The sequence below is a fragment of the Electrona antarctica genome, assembly GCF_951216825.1.
Source record: "Electrona antarctica genome assembly, chromosome: 12".
Classification (NCBI taxonomy): Eukaryota; Metazoa; Chordata; class Actinopteri; order Myctophiformes; family Myctophidae; genus Electrona; species Electrona antarctica.
Window position 1 is genome coordinate 16949903 of NC_136793.1, and position 20952 is coordinate 16970854.

The following is a 20952-nucleotide window of genomic DNA, read 5'->3' on the forward strand; positions in this document are numbered from 1 at the left end:
TTAATGAGCTCCTAAGATCGACGTTCTGTTCAATAACCTCAATCTGAGCCTCAATTCTGAGAAAAAAGCGGCCAAAGATCGCGCTTATAACTGAAGTGGGTGGCGGGGAAACATTTCATTGATGGACTACAGCGGAAGCAAGCGTTGCCTAGTGTCGGGGACGCTACTGAGGCTATTCTGAATCAATAAATACCCCAAAATACGTCAAAGACGTCTTCTTCAGCGGGAGCTATTTGGAAAAAAGACATCAAAGGCAGTAAATTAGTTAAATATATAAATGCAGTATGTTGACAATGTGGATGTGGAGGTGACGTTCCATTGTGTTTGTGCCTGGGCCCCACAGGCCCATCAAACCGGGTGACATCCTGGCCCCAGAGCGTGGCCACGAGGTGGCCAAGGAGCTGGGGGTCCCGTACTACGAGACCAGCATCGTGGCCCAGTTCGGGGTCAAGGACGTGTTCGACAACGCCATCCGCGCTGCGCTCATCTCCCGACGCCACCTGCAGTTCTGGAAGTCCCACCTGAAGAGGGTGCAGAGGCCCCTCCTCCAGGCGCCCTTCCTGCCCCCGCGGCCGCCCCGGCCCGTGGTGGGCATCCCGGACCCGCCCCCGGCCGACGGCGAGGCGCTCGACTCGCTCTTCCTGCGGCCGCTGTGCGCCGACGTGCTCTTCCTGCTGCGGGGCGGCGCCGCGCGCGTCTACGCCCACCGCGTGTACCTGGCCACCTCCTGCTCCAAGTTCAACGACCTCTTCAGCCTCGACCTCCTCGGGGGGCCGGGAGGCAAGGGGGAGGGGGAGGAGGAGGAGGATGGGGAGGAGGAGGAGGAGATGGAGGAGGGGGATGGGGAGCGGTCGGAGAGCGCCGACGAGGAGGAGCGGAGCAGGAGGGGAGCCAAGGAGCAGGCGGGACGCACCAAGAGCCTGGACATGGACAAGGAGGACATGGCCTCCTCGTCCGGGGGGCTGCGGAGGAGACCCCCGCTGCTGCAGCAGGGCTCTCTGAGGACTTCTCAGAGCGACAACGCCCTGCCTTCCTCCAGCGGCGGGCAGGGTTCCTCCTCCTCCCGCCTGGGGGTCCTCGCCGCCGCGGGCGGGGCGAGCGGCGGCGGCCGCGCCCTCTCGGGCTGGGGGCGGGGCTTTGTGAGTGTGCGCATGGAGCACGTGGACGACCCGGTGACCGGGAGGCCGCGCCTCATGACGGTGGTCGCCATGGACGCGCTCGTCCAGGAAGAGCCCTTCCAGGTGAAACCAACGCCCCTGGCGGGTTTATTTAGGGCAGGGGTGGGCAACTTTGAAGTCCAGATTTTTTTGTTTTTTGTTTTTAATTGGAATCCTGAAAAGTAACCTTTTTATTTAATTTCAAACACATTTAGTTATAGTTATGTTAACTTTATGAACTAAATACAAATACATTGGACATAAAAAAGACAATAACATTTTAATACTTACTAGTCATTAAGCTACATATAGACTGAAGTAATTAAAGCGGGTCATGTTTGGAATTCTAACAGCTGAAATCAATAATATATCAGTATTCCGATGCGGGCCACACAGACGTAAAGGGTGTTCAATAGCATTGATTTATTAAAAAATCCCGACAGCGACGATATATAGAACTTTACTGTGTGACTACGGTTCCAGGCAGTACTTGGCTACCTGTACACTGTGTTACATACAATAACAGATTCATGTCATGAAGTTACTGTGTGACTATGGTTCCAGGCAGTCCTTGTCTACCTGTACGCTGTGTTACATACAGTATATAACATCATGTCATGAAGTTACTGTGTGACTATGGTTCCAGGCAGTACTTGGCTACCTGTACACTGTGTTACATACAGTATATAACATGTCATGAAGTTACTGTGTGACTATGGTTCCAGGCAGTACTTGGCTACCTGTACACGGGCAGCCTGGACGAGGGCCGCAGGGACCTGATGGCGGTGGCCACCATCGCGGAGCTGCTGGAGGTGTTTGACCTGCGTATGATGGTGGCCAACGTGCTGAACAGAGAGAGCTTCATGAACCAGGAGATCACCAAGGCCTTCCATGTGCGCCGGGCCAACCGCATCAAGGAATGCCTGCACAAGGGCACCTTCTCTGGTAAAAAAAAAAAAGACTCTCTACTGCAGTGTCGGGACCCACTCCGACCCGTTCCGAAAACATTTTCAAATAAGAAAACCAAACACGGATGGACCCATGACAATTTGGCCCGATTCCGACCCGTTCCGAGAATTCTTTCAAATGACAGCACAGAGCATGAGTGTACCCGTGACAATTCAAATCACCCTGGCAGGCAGTGGCAGCTGGCTTGCCTTGCAGTATGGTAGCCTACGCCCTACGTAACGCTACACATGCAGTATGGTAGCCTACGCCCTACGCTACACATGCAGTATGGTAGTCTACGCCCTACGTAACGCTACACATGCAGTATGGTAGCCTACGCCCTACGCTACACATGCAGTATGGTAGCCTACGCCCTACGTAACGCTACACATGCAGTATGGTAGCCTACGCCCTACGCTACACATGCAGTATGGTAGTCTACGCCCTACGTAACGCTACACATGCAGTATGGTAGCCTACGCCCTACGCTACACATGCAGTATGGTAGTCTACGCCCTACGCTACACATGCAGTATGGTAGCCTACGCCCTACGCTACACATGCAGTATGGTAGTCTACGCCCTATGCTACACATGCAGTATGGTAGTCTACGCCCTACGCTACACATGCAGTATGGTAGTCTACGCCCTACGCTACACATGCAGTATGGTAGTCTACGCCCTACGATACACATGCAGTATGGTAGTCTACGCCCTACGCTACACATGCAGTATGGTAGCCTACGCCCTACGCTACACATGCAGTATGGTAGCCTACGCCCTACGCTACACATGCAGTATGGTAGTCTACGCCCTACGCTACACATGCAGTATGGTAGTCTACGCCCTACGATACACATGCAGTATGGTAGTCTACGCCCTACGCTACACATGCAGTATGGTAGCCTACGCCCTACGCTACACATGCAGTATGGTAGCCTACGCCCTACGCTACACATGCAGTATGGTAGTCTACGCCCTACGATACACATGCAGTATGGTAGCCTACGCCCTACGATACACATGCAGTATGGTAGCCTACGCCCTACGCTACACATGCAGTATGGTAGCCTACGCCCTACGCTACACATGCAGTATGGTAGCCTACGCTACACATGCAGTATGGTAGCCTACGCTACACATGCAGTATGGTAGTCTACGCCCTACGCTACACATGCAGTATGGTAGTCTACGCCCTACGCTACACATGCAGTATGGTAGCCTACGCCCTACGCTACACATGCAGTATGGTAGCCTACGCTACACATGCAGTATGGTAGCCTACGCCCTACGCTACACATGCAGTATGGTAGCCTACGCTACACATGCAGTATGGTAGCCTACGCCCTACGCTACACATGCAGTATGGTAGCCTACGCTACACATGCAGTATGGTAGCCTACGCCCTACGCTACACATGCAGTATGGTAGCCTACGTCCTACGCTACACATGCTGCAGTATGGTAGCCTACGTCCTACGCTACACATGCAGTATGGTAGCCTACGTCCTACGCTACACATGCAGTATGGTAGCCTACGTCCTACGCTACACATGCAGTATGGTAGCCTACGTCCTACGCTACACATGCAGTATGGTAGCCTACGCCCTACGCTACACATGCAGTATGGTAGCCTACGCTACACATGCAGTATGGTAGCCTACGCCCTACGCTACACATGCAGTATGGTAGCCTACGCCCTACGCTACACATGCAGTATGGTAGCCTACGCTACACATGCAGTATGGTAGCCTACGCCCTACGCTACACATGCAGTATGGTAGCCTACGCCCTACGCTACACATGCAGTATGGTAGCCTACGCCCTACGCTACACATGCAGTATGGTAGCCTACGCTACACATGCAGTATGGTAGCCTACGCCCTACGCTACACATGCAGTATGGTAGCCTACGCCCTACGCTACACATGCAGTATGGTAGCCTACGCCCTACGCTACACATGCAGTATGGTAGCCTACGCCCTACGCTACACATGCAGTATGGTAGCCTACGCCCTACGCTACACATGCAGTATGGTAGTCTACGCCCTACGCTACACATGCAGTATGGTAGCCTACGCCCTACGCTACACATGCAGTATGGTAGCCTACGCTACACATGCAGTATGGTAGCCTACGCCCTACGCTACACATGCAGTATGGTAGCCTACGCCCTACGCTACACATGCAGTATGGTAGCCTACGCCCTACGCTACACATGCAGTATGGTAGCCTACGCCCTACGCTACACATGCAGTATGGTAGCCTACGCCCTACGCTACACATGCAGTATGGTAGTCTACGCCCTACGCTACACATGCAGTATGGTAGCCTACGCCCTACGCTACACATGCAGTATGGTAGCCTACGCCCTACGCTACACATGCAGTATGGTAGCCTACGCTACACATGCAGTATGGTAGCCTACGCCCTACGCTACACATGCAGTATGGTAGCCTACGCCCTACGCTACACATGCAGTATGGTAGCCTACGCCCTACGCTACACATGCAGTATGGTAGCCTACGTCCTACGCTACACATGCAGTATGGTAGCCTACGTCCTACGCTACACATGCAGTATGGTAGCCTACGCCCTACGCTACACATGCAGTATGGTAGCCTACGCTACACATGCAGTATGGTAGCCTACGCCCTACGCTACACATGCAGTATGGTAGCCTACGCCCTACGCTACACATGCAGTATGGTAGCCTACGCTACACATGCAGTATGGTAGCCTACGCCCTACGCTACACATGCAGTATGGTAGCCTACGCCCTACGCTACACATGCAGTATGGTAGCCTACGTCCTACGCTACACATGCTGCAGTATGGTAGCCTACGTCCTACGCTACACATGCAGTATGGTAGCCTACGTCCTACGCTACACATGCTGCAGTATGGTAGCCTACGCTACACATGCAGTATGGTAGCCTACGCCCTACGCTACACATGCAGTATGGTAGCCTACGTCCTACGCTACACATGCAGTATGGTAGTCTACGCCCTACGCTACACATGCAGTATGGTAGCCTACGCTACACATGCAGTATGGTAGCCTGGAAATGAACTATAACATCTGTGGGTTTGACATACTACACTGATGAAGACAGCATGTTAGCATAACGATGAAGACATTGATGAAGAATTTTCAAACATAAAATGATCTCTTCTTCTCCCACTCCCTACCTAACATTTTAATGTAGTTTTTATCTGTTGACGGAAGTGTCAGTATATTTAGTCATAGTTTTAGTCATCATTGCTTAGCTTTTATTTAGTTTTCGTCAGTGAAACAATATAGTCGACAAAAGCATGGGCGGGGCATGTGTGACACAACTCCAGATGAATCCTCTTTTCCCCCCCACCCCCCGGTTTCAGATGTGGTTTTCCGATTGGACGACGGCTCCCTGCCGGCCCACAAGCCCTTGCTCATCGCCAGCTGTGATTGGATGGCGGCCATGTTCCGCGGCTCCTTCATGGAGAGCTACATCGACGAGGTAATAATAACAACTAAAAAAACGCTGTTCCTGAAGAATCGGTGCCCCTCCTCATGTCTTCCTTTTTGATCTTTTGACTGCCAAGCACGAGTTTGGACAAGTTTTTCCCAATGGCCCAGACTGCTATGAACACGTTTTTAGGCTTTTATTGAATTATCTAAGAGCGCCATCTTCACTACTGTCTGGTTAGCTCTCGGATGCTGAGGGGCCGTTCACACCTAAGAGACAGCTGTCTCCTCGACGTCTCCTGTGTCTTCTGTGTGTTGCAAGCTCGCAATTAATTTTCAATGGGAGTCACATGGTTCCATGGGGGGGAGGAGGGCAGAAGACAGTCAGGGAGCAAGCGTGTCTCATCAAACCATGTAACTCCCATTGAAAATGAATTGCAAGCTTGCGACACACAGGAGACACCGAGGAGACAGCTGTCTCTTAGGTGTGAACGGCCCCTAGGCGATCAAGCAATGCGCACGTACACAGTGGTGCAGTCGGTAGAAATGAAGAAGAAGCATGAGCTCAGTTCGGGGTTCTCCTCAGGTTGGCAGAGGGAGAGTAGTGCCCAGGATTATAGCTTATGCAACTGGCCCCGCGTGAAAAAATGGGTTACAAAATCGTGGATAAAAAAACGCACGCACGCACGCACGCACGCACGCACGCACGCACGCACGCACGCACGCACGCACGCACGCGCACACACACACACACACACACACACAGGGTTCAGTCTCATATTTAGCTACAGGAAACCCACTTCTCTGGAGGGAACTTGAGGTTGATTAGGTTTTTGTTATTTCCTGCCCTACAGCACATCACTAAACTCAGTGTTAATTTAATTTATTTATTCAGTCATAATCTAATTTATTTATGTATTATGTATTCCTTTGGTGCATGCAACTTATACTCATCCTCAGTGATGTAATCCTGGGTTCATTGGGTGTTTCGGGAAACGGAAACGTTTGAGACTCACTGATTTAGAGAATATCCATTCATTCAGGTGTTATCGGGTGAGAGTGGGTGAACTATCCCTTTAAGTAGGTGAATGCTGACCCACAGAGGTAGTCCCATGCAGAGCCATAGAGTAAGACAGAGTTACGACAACTCATGGGGCCAGTCTTCTACATAGACTTCTATTGGCGAAGAGCATGGCGAAGAGTGACAATGTCCTGGACCGGAAGTTGGCAGAATGCACTGGACTACCCAAGCAACAGGCAACAGCCCAGCTTAAATGATCTTAAATTCCTTTATTTTAGATAGTTTTTTTTTGTAATAGTACAACATAAACATTACAGAGACTTTAGTTGTCACTGTACAATACTTTAAAACAGTTGTCATGTTGCACACATGCCTAAAATTGCTGATGTTTGCGCCACCTTCGTTGAAAACAATGTATTTCAAACTCCAGCTTGTCATTCTGCAGGCTGCATGAACAGCGCTCGAGCGCTCAGTTTTCTGCCCCCATAATGTCGTAACTCTGTCTTACTCTATGGCTCTGGTCCCATGCAGCCTCAGGGTGTGTCCTGGGCTCCAGGCTCCTGGCTGCGTTGGAGAGAACCGGATCCTTCGGGGTCCGGTTACTCTCCTGACCCGCGGGGGTTCGGTTACCCAGGTCTGGGCTCACTGAGGACGGGAAGCTGCTCCGGGAAACAGGAAACTAGAGGATTGGAGGGAGAGAGAGAGAGAGAGAGAGAGAGAGAGAGAGAGACAGAGAGACAGAGAGAGAGAGAGAGAGAGAGAGAGACAGACAGACAGACAGACAGACAGACAGACAGACAGACAGACAGACAGACAGACAGACAGACAGACAGACAGACAGACAGACAGACAGACAGACAGACAGGAGGGAGAGAGACAGACAGACAGACAGACTGGAGGGAGAGAGACAGACAGACAGACTGACTGGAGGGAGAGAGACAGACAGACAGACAGACTGACTGGAGGGAGAGAGACAGACAGACAGACAGACAGACTGACTGGAGGGAGAGAGACAGACAGACAGACAGACAGACAGACAGACAGACTGACTGGAGGGAGAGAGACAGACAGACAGACAGACAGACTGACTGGAGGGAGAGAGACAGACAGACAGACAGACAGACAGACAGACAGACAGACAGACTGGAGGGAGAGAGACAGACAGACAGACAGACTGACTGGAGGGAGAGAGACAGACAGACAGACAGACTGACTGGAGGGAGAGAGACAGACAGACAGACAGACAGACAGACTGGAGGGAGAGAGACAGACAGACAGACAGACAGACAGACAGACAGACAGACAGACAGACAGACAGACTGGAGACAGACAGACAGACAGACAGACAGATTGGAGGGAGAGAGACAGACAGACAGACAGATTGGAGGGAGAGAGACAGACAGACAGGCAGATTGGAGGGAGAGAGACAGACAGACAGACAGACAGACAGACAGACAGACAGATTGGAGGGAGAGAGACAGACAGACAGACAGACAGACAGATTGGAGGGAGAGAGACACAGAGAATGACTCAGAGAGAGAGCGAGACAGACCGAGAGTGAAGGTCCATTCGCACCAAGCACCATAATGATCATAACAACTTTAAATATGTTGTTTTTACCCATCAAGACCGGAGGCCGATTATACAAAACCGTTTTTTGGTGGTGCTCAAACCTTTTCATGTCAAAGGACCGGATCCCCATCTCAAAGTACTTTTAAGATTTAACATTTGAGTAAAAATGAAAGATTAACAGAGGTAGCTCCTGGATTGAAAGGTATAACAATGTATAAGTTGCAACAGGTCTAAATGGGTTAAACCCTGTCCATGCATTATGAAGGTTTTATTTAAACCTTGTCCATGCATTATTGTTTTCATTTACATCTTTATCACACAATGTTGTAACCCATTTTTTCACCTGGGGCTGGGGCCAATGCCTAAGCTGTAAGGTGCCCAAACTGAGTTTATGCTTTCTTCAATGCATGAGGAGTGAGCTGGTCGTTCTTCTTATGGCCTGATAGGGGGAGTTTCCCCGGTAGGACATAGGAACACATTATTCCAACCAGTTCCTTTCCCCTGCATAAGGCGCCCCGGCTGACATGGGGGAGGCAGTATAGAGACCACGATTACTGCATGTTTTTTGTGAGGGTGCCTACCCTATAGGGGACACAAGGCTCGGGGGTAGAGTGGCCGAACCGTGAGGTTCCCAGTTCGATCCCAGGCTCCCAGCCCCCCCCCCCCCCCCCCCCCCCCGAGTTAGTGTCGAAGCGTCATTGAGCAAGACGCTGAACCCATAATTGCTTCCAATGTGCAGGTTGGTGCCTTGCATGGTGTGTGTGTGAATGTGTGAATGTAATGCACAAAGCGCCTTGGATAAAGGTGCTATATAAATGCACCATTTACTGTACGTTGAGAACATGCAAACTGCACACAGAAAGGCCCGTTCGCCAACCCCACCTCGGGTATGGACGCTGAAGGAGAGAACACACCCCCAGCGCCCAGAGTCCCTGGCAGGAATTGACCTTCTAGCTGTGAGGCGACAGCGCTACCGACTGCGCCACCGTGCCACTACTATTTAAACCTTGTCCATGCATTATGAAGGTTTCATTATGAACCCTGTCCATGCATTATGAAGGTTTCATTATGAACCCTGTCCATGCATTATGAAGGTTTCATTATGAACCCTGTCCATGCATTATGAAGGTTTCATTATGAACCCTGTCCATGCATTATGAACCCTGTCCATGCATTATGAAGGTTTCATTATGAACCCTGTCCATGCATTATGAAGGTTTCATTATGAACCCTGTCCATGCATTATGAACCCTGTCCATGCATTATGAAGGATTCATTATGAACCCTGTCCATGCATTATGAAGGATTCATTATGAACCCTGTCCATGCATTATGAAGGATTCATTATGAACCCTGTCCATGCATTATGAAGGATTCATTATGAACCCTGTCCATGCATTATGAAGGTTTCATTATGAACCCTGTCCATGCATTATGAAGGATTCATTATGAAGGTTTCATTATGAACCCTGTCCATGCATTATGAAGGTTTCATTATGAACCCTGTCCATGCATTATGAAGGTTTCATTATGAACCCTGTCCATGCATTATGAAGGATTCATTATGAACCCTGTCCATGCATTATGGAGGTTTCATTATGAACCCTGTCCATGCATTATGGAGGTTTCATTATGAACCCTGTCCATGCATTATGGAGGTTTCATTATGAACCCTGTCCATGCATTATGGAGGTTTCATTATGAACCCTGTCCATGCATTATGAAGGATTTTTTATGAACCCTGTCCATGCATTATGAAGGTTTCATTATGAACCCTGTCCATGCATTATGAAGGATTTTTTATGAACCCTGTCCATGCATTATGAAGGTTTCATTATGAACCCTGTCCATGCATTATGAAGGATTCATTATGAACCCTGTCCATGCATTATAAGTAAGGGTTTTATTTAAACTCTGTCCATGCATTATGAAGGTTTCATTATGAACCCTGTCCATATATTATGAAGGTTTCATTATGAACCCTGTCCATGCATTATGAAGGTTTCATTATGAACCCTGTCCATGCATTATGAAGGATTCATTATGAACCCTGTCCATGCATTATGAAGGATTCATTATGAACCCTGTCCATGCATTATGAAGGTTTCATTATGAACCCTGTCCATGCATTATGAACCCTGTCCATGCATTATGAAGGATTCATTATGAACCCTGTCCATGCATTATGAAGGATTCATTATGAACCCTGTCCATGCATTATGAAGGTTTCATTATGAACCCTGTCCATGCATTATGAAGGTTTCATTATGAACCCTGTCCATGCATTATAAGTAAGGGTTTTATTTAAACTCTGTCCATGCATTAGGAAGGTTTTATTTGAGGGTGTACCAGGTCCTCTCTGCTGTGTGCAGTGCAAACACCCCCCTCTCCCTCCTCCACTTCCTGCTGCTGCTTTTTAGCTGCTATTGAGTTGTTTGTTTTATTACTGTCAGGATTAACTGAGCCCTCTGCTGCACGGGCACAGAACTGCAGCCTCAGACCTGTGATAGACAAAGACATAGACATACACACAAGTAGATTAGATACATCAATTAGATTGAATCAAAACTATATCATAAATCTGGTGGAACAGATGGTCAACGAGGCGCGTCAGTAATCTGACGTGGCGCCAGCAGGTGTTGCTACTCCTTTATGTGGTCTAGGCCTAGGAGAAAACAGGGCAGTAACACATACCTTAAATGAGCACAAACGACTAAAGGAAAGTATCCATATTAACAATGATGAGGTTACGCCGGTTACAGAAACTGAATAGAAATGTAAAGAACAGAAGCATAAGACGTCAGGGTGGTCAAGGCCAAAACAAACAAACCAAAGACCACACTAAATAATACATAAAAACACTTATCTGCAGTTTTGCACCAAGTCAAATTACTATTGTATAGTTCTAACACAGAACAGGAGAAAAAGAGGACCAAAATAAAATGCAGCACACCCCTACCAGAAGCTTCCCATATCTGTACCTTAACCCATTTGGGGCGGGAACCCCTGTTGGTGTTTTAAGCATTATGTTATACTTTAGCTATTGAAAAATAGCAGATCTACAAGCTCATAGCGCGCCACCGAGTGGCGCGCTACGAGCTTGTAGGTCTGCTATTTTTTTAAAATCGTGAAAATGTGGCACAAATCTGGAATATATATTTTTTCAGTTTTTAACGTTTTTAACTCAAATCTTTGCCTCTGGAGGGGTCCCTGGAACAACATATTTTCAGATGGGGGCCGGAGGCATATTACATTTTTGGGGTCACTGTCATACATATTCTGAAGAAAATAGGCAGACTGACATTCAGTAATTGGGTCTCATGAACAAAACAAGGACATTATAATGGTGTGTAAAAAAAGAAAATCAAAAAACTTGCCACGGACAAGATCAAGTATGTACGGACATATTGATGACCCCTGCATAAAAGTATGGCACACAGTCTACAGATACAGTATGTATGTTGGAGATGGTTCAGCACATAAGTTCATGATTTCTTCTCCCTCTATATGCTCTCTCTCAGGTGTCCATCCCTCACACCAGCAGTGCCTGCATGCGAGGGGTCCTGGAGTTCCTGTACTGTGGTCAGCTGACCCCCGGCCCGACCTTGGAGCCCATGGAGCTCATTGTTCTGGCCAACCGGCTGTGTCTACCTCGCCTCGTCGCCCTCACAGGTCAGATACTGACCCGCCATGTTTGTACTTCAGTTATCTCATTCACGGCCAGATTAAATACATATCCACCCACTTTTTGTAGGGTTTTGTGTGTGTGTGTGTGTGTGTGTGTGTGTGTGTGTGTGTGTGTGTGTGTGTGTGTGTGTGTGTGTGTGTGTGTGTGTGTGTGTGTGTGTGTGTGTGTGTGTGTGTGTGTATGCGCGCATGCGTGTACTGTGTACTGTAGCATCACAAATGACATTGTGACAAATGCTTGTAGGATCATTTATTAGTTACGCAGTGAACTAATTAGAAAAGGTACTATTAGCATAACATATCATATGTACTGCATTTTTCCCTGTCCAAAACCCTCTACTATGCTTAATAAAAAACCTTAAAAAAAAAGAAGAAAAAAAAAAGGTACTATTTACTGCATACGGAAACCATACTTTTATGGCTGCATTCATCATACGTGGCACAAACATTTGTTATTGACTCATTTTTGGTTCTTATTTTGACTAAAGATTCATGGGGAGATCATTGTCCGTTATTTAGAAAAGAGATTCATGGGGAGATCATTGTCCGTTATTTTTTCATGGGGTGAACAATATATCATTTTTTCATTCTATTAAGGGGAAATAATGAGTATATGTAGGACCGTTTGTTAGTTACTTTATAATTATTTGTTAAACAGTGCTGACAAGTACATGTTGTGTTTTACTTTATAAACAACCAATTGATGAACGTTTACCTGTTATCTCTCCTATGGTACCGCTTTTGGGTCTGAGAGGCAAAATCTCATTGAATGCTGGTCCGTGGCTCGAATGCTGAATAAATAATATGAAAATGTGATATGAAAAAGGTTGAAAATCACTGTACTAACTGCATGGTCTCATCTAAAAATTAAATGCATCCACAATCAGCATTTCTACTATTGGTAGACTGGTGTGTGAGGATACCAGATGGACCCATGCTCATTGCTTAATTTACAATCATATCTGAATCATTTAGCTGAGACGTTTCTGACAGTCTGTAGAGCCTCGTCGTCTTGTAGCCCATTCTATAAACTGCAGGTGAATTGAGCTTAGTTTTTAAACAAATAAAAAGACTACGTAGCTGATAAAGAGACCTGACAATGGAAGACATTTACAGAAAGAGCGATAACTGTCTCACCTTGTAGCCTGTGCTGTCTGTAATGAGGCAGACAGTCTGTCTGCACACAGTGAAGACCTCTGCTGGACTACAAACAGCTGTGTCCAAGGTTCATCATTATAAATGGCTTCCCTGTCATTCCCTGGCATTTAACCCAAAATATATCAAAACCCATATTAGGACCATTAGTCGACTTATAATACAAAGACTGACTTGTCGGGCAGACACGGGTCAGAAATTGGAATATAAACTGTAGTCATTAGACAACATGGTAAATAGTCACATAAGTAGAGTGCAGAGAGAATGTAGTGCTTCAAATAAACTAGAATACCAGGTAAACGGTAAATGAAACCTGTATTCTGTCTAAACAACATGCTATCGAAATAGCATTCTGTACTGTATTTGAAACTATAGTATACCAGGTAAACTGGTATCTGTCTGTTGTCCAGGCTGTTTTAGGGAAGGGAGAAGAGTCTAGGACGTGTGGAGTGTTGTCCAAGGTGTTCGGGGGAACGGAGAGGAGTCTAGCATGTGTGGAGCGTTGTCCATGGCGTTTTAGGGAAGGGAGAAGTGTCTAGCATGTGTGGAGCGTTGTCCATGGTGTTTTAGGGAAGGGAGAAGTGTCTAGCATGTGTGGAGCGTTGTCCATGGTGTTTTAGGGAAGGGAGAAGTGGCTAGCATGTGTGGAGCGTTGTCCATAGTGTTTTAGGGAAGGGAGAAGTGGCTAGCATGTGTGGAGCGTTGTCCATGGTGTTTTAGGGAAGGGAGAAGAGTCAAGGACGTGTGAAGTGTTGTCCAGGGTGTTTTAGGGAAGGGAGAAGAGTCTAGGATGTGTTGAGCATTATCCATGGTGTTTTAGGGAAGGGAGAAGAGTCAAGGAAGTGTGGAGCGTTGTCCAGGGTGTTTTAGGGAAGGGAGAAGAGTCTAGGACGTGTGGAGTATTGTCCAGGGTGTTGGGAAGGGAGAAGAATCTAGGACGTGTGGAGCGTTGTCCAGGGTGTTTTAGGGAAGAGAGAAGAGTCTAGAACGTGTGGAGCGTTGGCCAGGGTGTTTTAGGGAAGGGAGAAGATTCTAGGACGTGTGGAGTATTGTCCAGGTGCATTCTTGCGGTGCAGATTTCAGGAGATGTTGACATATTTGCATGGTCTCTCTTTCCTCTCCAGAGCTGCATGCGGTGGAAGAGCTCCTCCAACAGGCCACAAAAGGAACTGACATGGATGGACAGGCTCTGGCCTACCTGGAGATGGCTCAGGTGAGGCCTGCCACACTTGTTATATAATCGTCGCGTTTGAAAAATGTTCATACACTTCAAAACATAGTGGAAATTAATTATTTCAGTCATTTCTTTATATATTTAAGTTATTTGTCATATCAACGTTTGTTCACAAAGCCTAGAAGTAAAACTGATTTTTATTTATGATCCACCAGTGTTTGACAGTAAATTAAAGCTTACAACATGTCACTTTGTGATGTGTTGTAAGCTTGTAGATCAACTATTTCCGCAATGTGTGTGTGTGTGTGGGTGACGTGTGTCTGTGTTTATTGATCTGTTATTATTTTTATTTTATTTTTTCAAACCTCTCGGTTCTTTGTCATAAATGTCACTTGTAATACATGTTGTATGTCTGCAGTTCCACAACGCCAAGCAGCTGTCAGCCTGGTGTCTTCACCACATCTGCACAAACTACAACAGCATCTGTCGCAAGTTCCCCAAAGACATGAAGACCATGTGTCCAGGTAGGTCCTTCTGTTCCCCATCCTATATTAACATCAGAAATAATACTAACATCACACCAACAGTCCCACATAATATGCCATATTATAATATCTGTCTGTCTGTGTGTCACACTGTAACACCACCCGCCCGAGGGCGCAGCTGTATCACACACAAAAAACGCACGCACGCACGCACGCACACAGTAGAAAACTTAAAAAATAAATAAATGAAAACTTAAAAGAATTTAAAAAATCAAACCCATGTCAACTGAGTGGTGCAAATCCCCCCCCCCCCCCCCCCCCCCCTCTCTCTCTCTCTCTCATTAGCAGGCAACAGTGCAGCACTATCTCTCTCTCTCCGTTTCTGGCACAACAGCGCCACTTTTGGTACTCATTGATACTGGTCACACACAAACATAGTCACACACAAACATAGTCACAAACATAGTTGAACACGGATATTGCTGTTCCTTGGCACCACTCAAAAATAAAATAAAACTTAAAAAAGAGAACAAAAAAAAAACTTAAAAAAAAGACAAAACAAGGTCTTACTTGTTATATTATACTGATTATACTCTCTCTCTCTCTGTCTCCAGAGAACCAGAGACACTTTGAGAAGCTGCGCTGGCCTCCGGTGTGGTTCCTGAAGGAGGAGGACCGCTACCTGCGCTCCCAGAAGGAGCGCGTCCGCGAGGAGGAGCTGCTCCGCAAGCAGAACACCAAGAGGAGCTGGTGCTTCTGGAGACCCCCGTCCAGCTCACCACACGTCTCCTAACCCCCCCACCATGCCTGCTGTGTGTGTGTGTGTGCGTGTGTAAGAGAATGACTGTGCATGTGTGTGTGTGATCCCTACTCCACTTTTGGAGTCCAGGTTAAGGACTCTTTGTCACCCAACCCCCTGAGGCCCCAGACCTCAGATACCCCCCTCGCCCCCAGGGGTCCCGGCAGCCCACCCAGCCTTGCAAACAGCCTCCAAAGAGTTCTGTCCTCCCACCAACACGCTTCCCAGGAACGAACTACAAATTGACATTGTCATTCAGAACTTCTGATGGGCGGTCTCAGGACTTTTTCTCTGACCCCCTGTGCGCCGCCCTCCACAATGTCCCGACTCTCTGAACTATAGATCGGAAAGCCTGTCCGAACCAGGAGACTTTCCGACATCGGAAGGAGCATGCGTTGACCTCTACAGACCTGCATTGTCCGTCGCTACAGTGAGGTCATCTTTGCCTTCCCTTCCACACAGACACACCGTGTCGGACGGACAGACAGACGTTTTGCACAAAGCCCCGCCCACTCTTTCCAAAACCAGTCCTGGATTCTTACAGCACAACTGGACTGGAGCAATATTAATATTTTTAATTTTGTACTATTTTCTACAATTTTGGTTTGAATTCGTATGACCGGCAAAACTCCTGAGCCTCATTTGTACTTTGCCGCGCGACGGTGTCGAAAAGTTACGGAATAGCAGATCCACAAGCATGTTGAAGATCTGCTATTCTTCTACGTGCGACGGAGCATAAAGGAACTCTTCAATCAGGGGGAAATGATGTCTAGGACTCCGGATACCGACCGGCAGGGACGCCGTCGCTGACCAGCACTGCCCGAAGTCACGTGACTGTCACATGACTTCCTTCCATCGGCCGAGTCCCTTTCGGACCCCCTCCTGGGGTGGTGGGGTGGGGTGGGGGGGGTGCATGAAGCGCCACCCATCGCATGTGGGGGGGGGTGTATAGCATGTGCACAGTTAATCATGTGTTGGCATCCCAACCTGCCTGTCGCAGTGGTTCTCAATCTTTTCTTTTCTGGAATCAGGGCCCACTTTAAAAAGTGTTTGAGAAGTTCTGATCACTTTCAGAGCATGTTAATTTATGTTCTGGCTTCAGTGGAACTAACATTAAGTTCCTATTTATCAGTCTCTCAATCATTTTTTATTTTATTATTATTATTATTATTACCCTTATTATTATTGCATATTGATGTTATATTATCATTACATCCTCAGTGTTTTGCCAATTATTTGGGGGCCCTCAATAGCCCCGCCCACAGGTTGAGAACCACTGCTTTTTTTAACTGATGAAAACCAAAGCTGTGACTCTCTTCTCCTTCTATTGGTTTAAACGGTAACGAGAGACAGAGGCGAGGAGACGAGGTGATGAGTAGGAAAAGATCATTTAATATCTGTCTGTCTCTCCTAGTGGTGGGGAGGTGTCACTGCAGCACATAGCCGCCTTCTTTCACCAGAATCAGGAAACAAAATGAAAATAATGGTGCTTATAGGATGCAATAATATAGTGTCCATGTGAACATACGCGATTGCGCGTACACGCACACGCACATGCACACACACACACACACACACACACACACACACACACACACACACACACACACACACACACACACACACACACACACACTCTCCCACAGTCCTTAGTCCTTAATTTAAAACATGTCTGCCAAGCGTCTGCCCAGTTGTTCTGTTGTTTACCTGTGATTGACGAACAGGTGTTCCGTTCGTTCTAATGCTGTTCGTGATTTTGTTTACTCTGAAATATGAAATACCGTCTATAGTCAAATGCTTTTTTCCCTCCTTTGTCAATGTTTTGACAGCCCCGTAGGGTTAAGACACGTTGACTTTCAGACTTCATTGCACAACAGCAGGGCGCGCCAACGTTGCGCGGCATAAGCATAACGGTTCTGATAAAAAAGCGTAACATTTGATCATTGAATGCGAGTGAGGCATGATTTATAAAGGTTTATTTTAGGATGGGGTGGTGATTTCTTGGCAGCAGACTGTGCGCCGTTTTGTTCTAAAAGTTGCTTTGGATTGAAAGTGCCATTCCACTGATGGGGTTTTGAACGCCATGGACGTTTTTGATGCATGGATTCTATAAGTTACGTTGTTAGTCTTTACTTTCAGACTGTTCATTTCTTTGAGTTTTGGGTGACTGAATGTAAACTTTTTTTTTCTTCACTTCCTATTTGCGCCTCGTTCTATTTGTAGCTTAGCAGTTTGTGCCCCAGAGGCTTTACCTGGGACACTGTATGAGAGGAATGATTTTAGGGCTTTCAGTGTTGCTAATATACGGGCCTGGCCCTGCGCCCAATGGTCAAATACAGAAACGGCCCTAGCCCGGCCCGTTTCGACAGGCCGGGTTCTGGCTTTCAGGGCTCTACCGAATAACCACACTAGAGCAGTCCCATGAGGCGTCCCATTCAGCCAGCATGTTCTACACTTTGCTTTTCTCCGTGGATTCATTTTAATTGGGGGGAGGGGGGGGGTCCAATTCAGGTATTTGGGGGATTTGAAAATAAGATTGAAGAGTGTTGGGGGGATTAGCACAGTTTCTTTTTGTTTCTTTTTTTTTTAGCCCCCCCCAGAGTTGACGGCCGTTGATGATTTTTCCTTATGACCACCGGTTCAACCTTATCTCCTGCTCCACGTGCCTTATCGTTGCACAAACTGCTTTTTGAACAAAAACATTATTAATATTATTGTTGTTTTAGATGGCATATTTTATTTTTTATATTTTTAAATTAAGATAAGCTAGTTAAGACCTGCTTTGCAGGTGTCCAGACGATGAGACAAGACCGTGATTGAGTGGATGATGATGATGTAACTGGTTCATTAATTGCGTCACGTGACGGTCTCACGCTCCGTCCAAACAATTGAACTTTGTTCAGAACTCCGGACGTGCCTGCCAGAACCATGCACCTCCGAGATGAACATTCAAACAGTGTGATTGGTCAGAAGTTGGTCGGACCTTCAAGGGTAGGCCTTTCATCGATTTGAGCTTTCCTTTACTTCTCTTTTGAACGGCTGTAAAAAGCCTCGGTTCAGGAAAGAGAATGACAGCAGCACTGGCTGGCCGTGTGTGCTTCCCAGGGTGAAACCACTATGTAGTGTCATTTGGAATGTGGATCATTAGCATGGTGGCCTATGGTTTCTTTTTTTTATGTCTTTCATGAGGCCACTTTATTCTCTTATCAGTGTTGGAATGCACTTTTCCTATTATTATTTGTATTATTATTTCTATTTGGGGTGTATTATTGAACCTGGCCTAATACTTTTCTTCTGTAAGGGTGTTTTTATTAAAACCTCGTGTTTTGCAGAGCGGCTCTTCTGAGTCTAGCTGCAGACTTGACGCCGGCGTTTGACAGGTTTAGTGAGGCTCGGCTCATGGTAGCGGAAAGTCGCTGTCGGATGGAAACCTTGTCAAAAAAATTAATAATAATAATCCTTTTTTATTACTATTTACAAAAAGAATATACAATAGTGAAAATAACTGATCTTGTGGGTCTGCTATTTTCACTCCTTTTATGTGACACTTATTAGGTTGTACATTAGGGCATTCATTTACCAAAATATATAAAAAGAAATATGGATATTTCAACTTTGAGGATTCTGTCCCGACAGCAACGATAACTAAAGCCACCTGTTGAAGTCACATCCATTGGGGGTACATTGGAAATAACAGTGTTGTGAGCTTGTAGATCGGCTATTTTTGAACATGTTTGATCGTAGCCTTTAATGACCTCCTCAAAATCGGCATCACCAGGGGCCCTCTGCCTGTACAGTGCTGCAGATGTCTTTAGTTGTTAACTGCCAATGACTAGGACTTTAATGGAGTTAATCCACCGAGTACAAGTTCGCAACCTGTCGCCCCGCGATGCCTCCTGAGCTCGTAGATCTGCTATTTGTTTTGTGCGACACACCTACACGCAACTAAGTATAAATCAGATATTTCACATTACCTTTGCTAGTATTATCACCATTATATAACGTATCTAATCGACGCCTGTAGAAATGGATACAATCTTACCAAAAAAGAAGGGTTCCATGTGCAACCGAAAAGGTTCTATAATGTAGCTTCATATTGTGGCTCCTAAAAGGGTTCGATATGGAACCATTTTGTATGGTCTGTAATTTTTATTTATTTTTTTATCTTTAATGGGTTTGCTGTTTATACAAACAAAAGGTTCAATTGTGGACACATTTAGGAACCACACAGAACCATTGGGTTCTATGACAAGGAGCCATGTACGGTCTTAAAAAGGAACCTTGTAAAACTTTTAGTTTTTTGTGAGAGTGTAGAGAAAGGGCCGTGGCCGTAGACAGTGATGGTTTCTATCGTCTATATTTTAACCACTTCAGTCCCATATGTTTTGTCACAGGACAAATAGTGAGGATAGCCGATCTATACAAGCCCACAGCGCGTCACATCACAACGCACTGTGAGCTTGTAGATATGCTATTTATTTTATTTTATCATTTTCTTTTTGGAAAACAAATTTGCCAGAGTTGGCTCTGTTGGACTTATACTGTATAGTATTGTTATGCACTTTGGTTTCCTTTTTAAATAACATTTGTATGGCGCATTGTTCTGTGTTTATTGTAATAAAACCACACACACACACACACACACACACACACACACACACACACACACACACAAAGGGCTTCTACACAAATATACAACAATCAGAATGTTTTTGCTGCTGTTTGTAATATTTTTCTTTTTTTTTAACCACTGTGATTTGTACAAAACAACAAAAAAGCATAGAGGGACAAAAAAAAGTTTTTTTTGCCGTTTCAGTATTTTGATGCTTTTAATAAACCTCTGGTCATCTTTGGAACTGAAGTCTGTTTGTGTTTCCATTCATTTTATTTATTTGTTAAAAGTGGTCCCTACTGCGGAGGTTGTGGGTTCAAATCCACCCTGGTGCATCCAGCTTTGTTGTGAACATCTATATAGGTCTACTGCACGAAACAGGAAGCCAGTACTGGCCAGACTGTTGCCTCTAGCAATTTTCAAATGCTTCCGTCATACAGTCTGGAGAACGGATGCTCTGATCATGAGTAAACTATAAAGCGGAAGTGAAGCCTCCTCCCCACTTACGTTTTGTCTTTACAGTCGCACACATTTATAATAAAATAAATAGACATCATCTAAGCATATATAGCTTGTTGCTTAGCAGAAATTGAAATAAAAAAATATATTTTTTTTAATTTCAATTGCAGCTTCATTACTCGGATTTCGGGAGGTGTAGTTCCAGACTCTATATAGCATTCAGAGATTGTGGAATAGTTGTCTGGCTACTTGAGGCCCGGGCGGCTGGCGTAGCCGTCTGGGCACCTTGGCTGGTAATCCAGTCTGGCAGTGTGCCGCGGGTACGACTCCCGATCCCCCACGGTCTTTACTGCGTGTCACCCCCCCATCTCTCTCTCCCCATTTCCTGTCAGCCTACTATAGGCCTACCTATCTCTATAAAAAATAAATAAAATAAA

General features: G+C 46.3%; 1 protein-coding gene across 1 annotated transcript in view; it reads left to right on the forward strand.

The window, feature by feature from the left end:
* The window catches only part of rhobtb4 (Rho related BTB domain containing 4), a 34267-nt gene extending 17955 nt beyond the window's left edge, over positions 1-16312 (forward strand). The window contains exons 5-11 of the mRNA XM_079515267.1: positions 344-1241; positions 1883-2102; positions 5485-5603; positions 11666-11816; positions 14111-14199; positions 14579-14684; positions 15260-16312. Of these exons, the coding sequence (XP_079371393.1) occupies positions 344-1241; positions 1883-2102; positions 5485-5603; positions 11666-11816; positions 14111-14199; positions 14579-14684; positions 15260-15438 (1762 nt within the window). The 3' untranslated portion in view covers positions 15439-16312. The remainder of the gene's footprint in view (positions 1-343; positions 1242-1882; positions 2103-5484; positions 5604-11665; positions 11817-14110; positions 14200-14578; positions 14685-15259) is intronic.
* The last annotated feature ends 4640 nt before the right edge of the window (positions 16313-20952 follow it).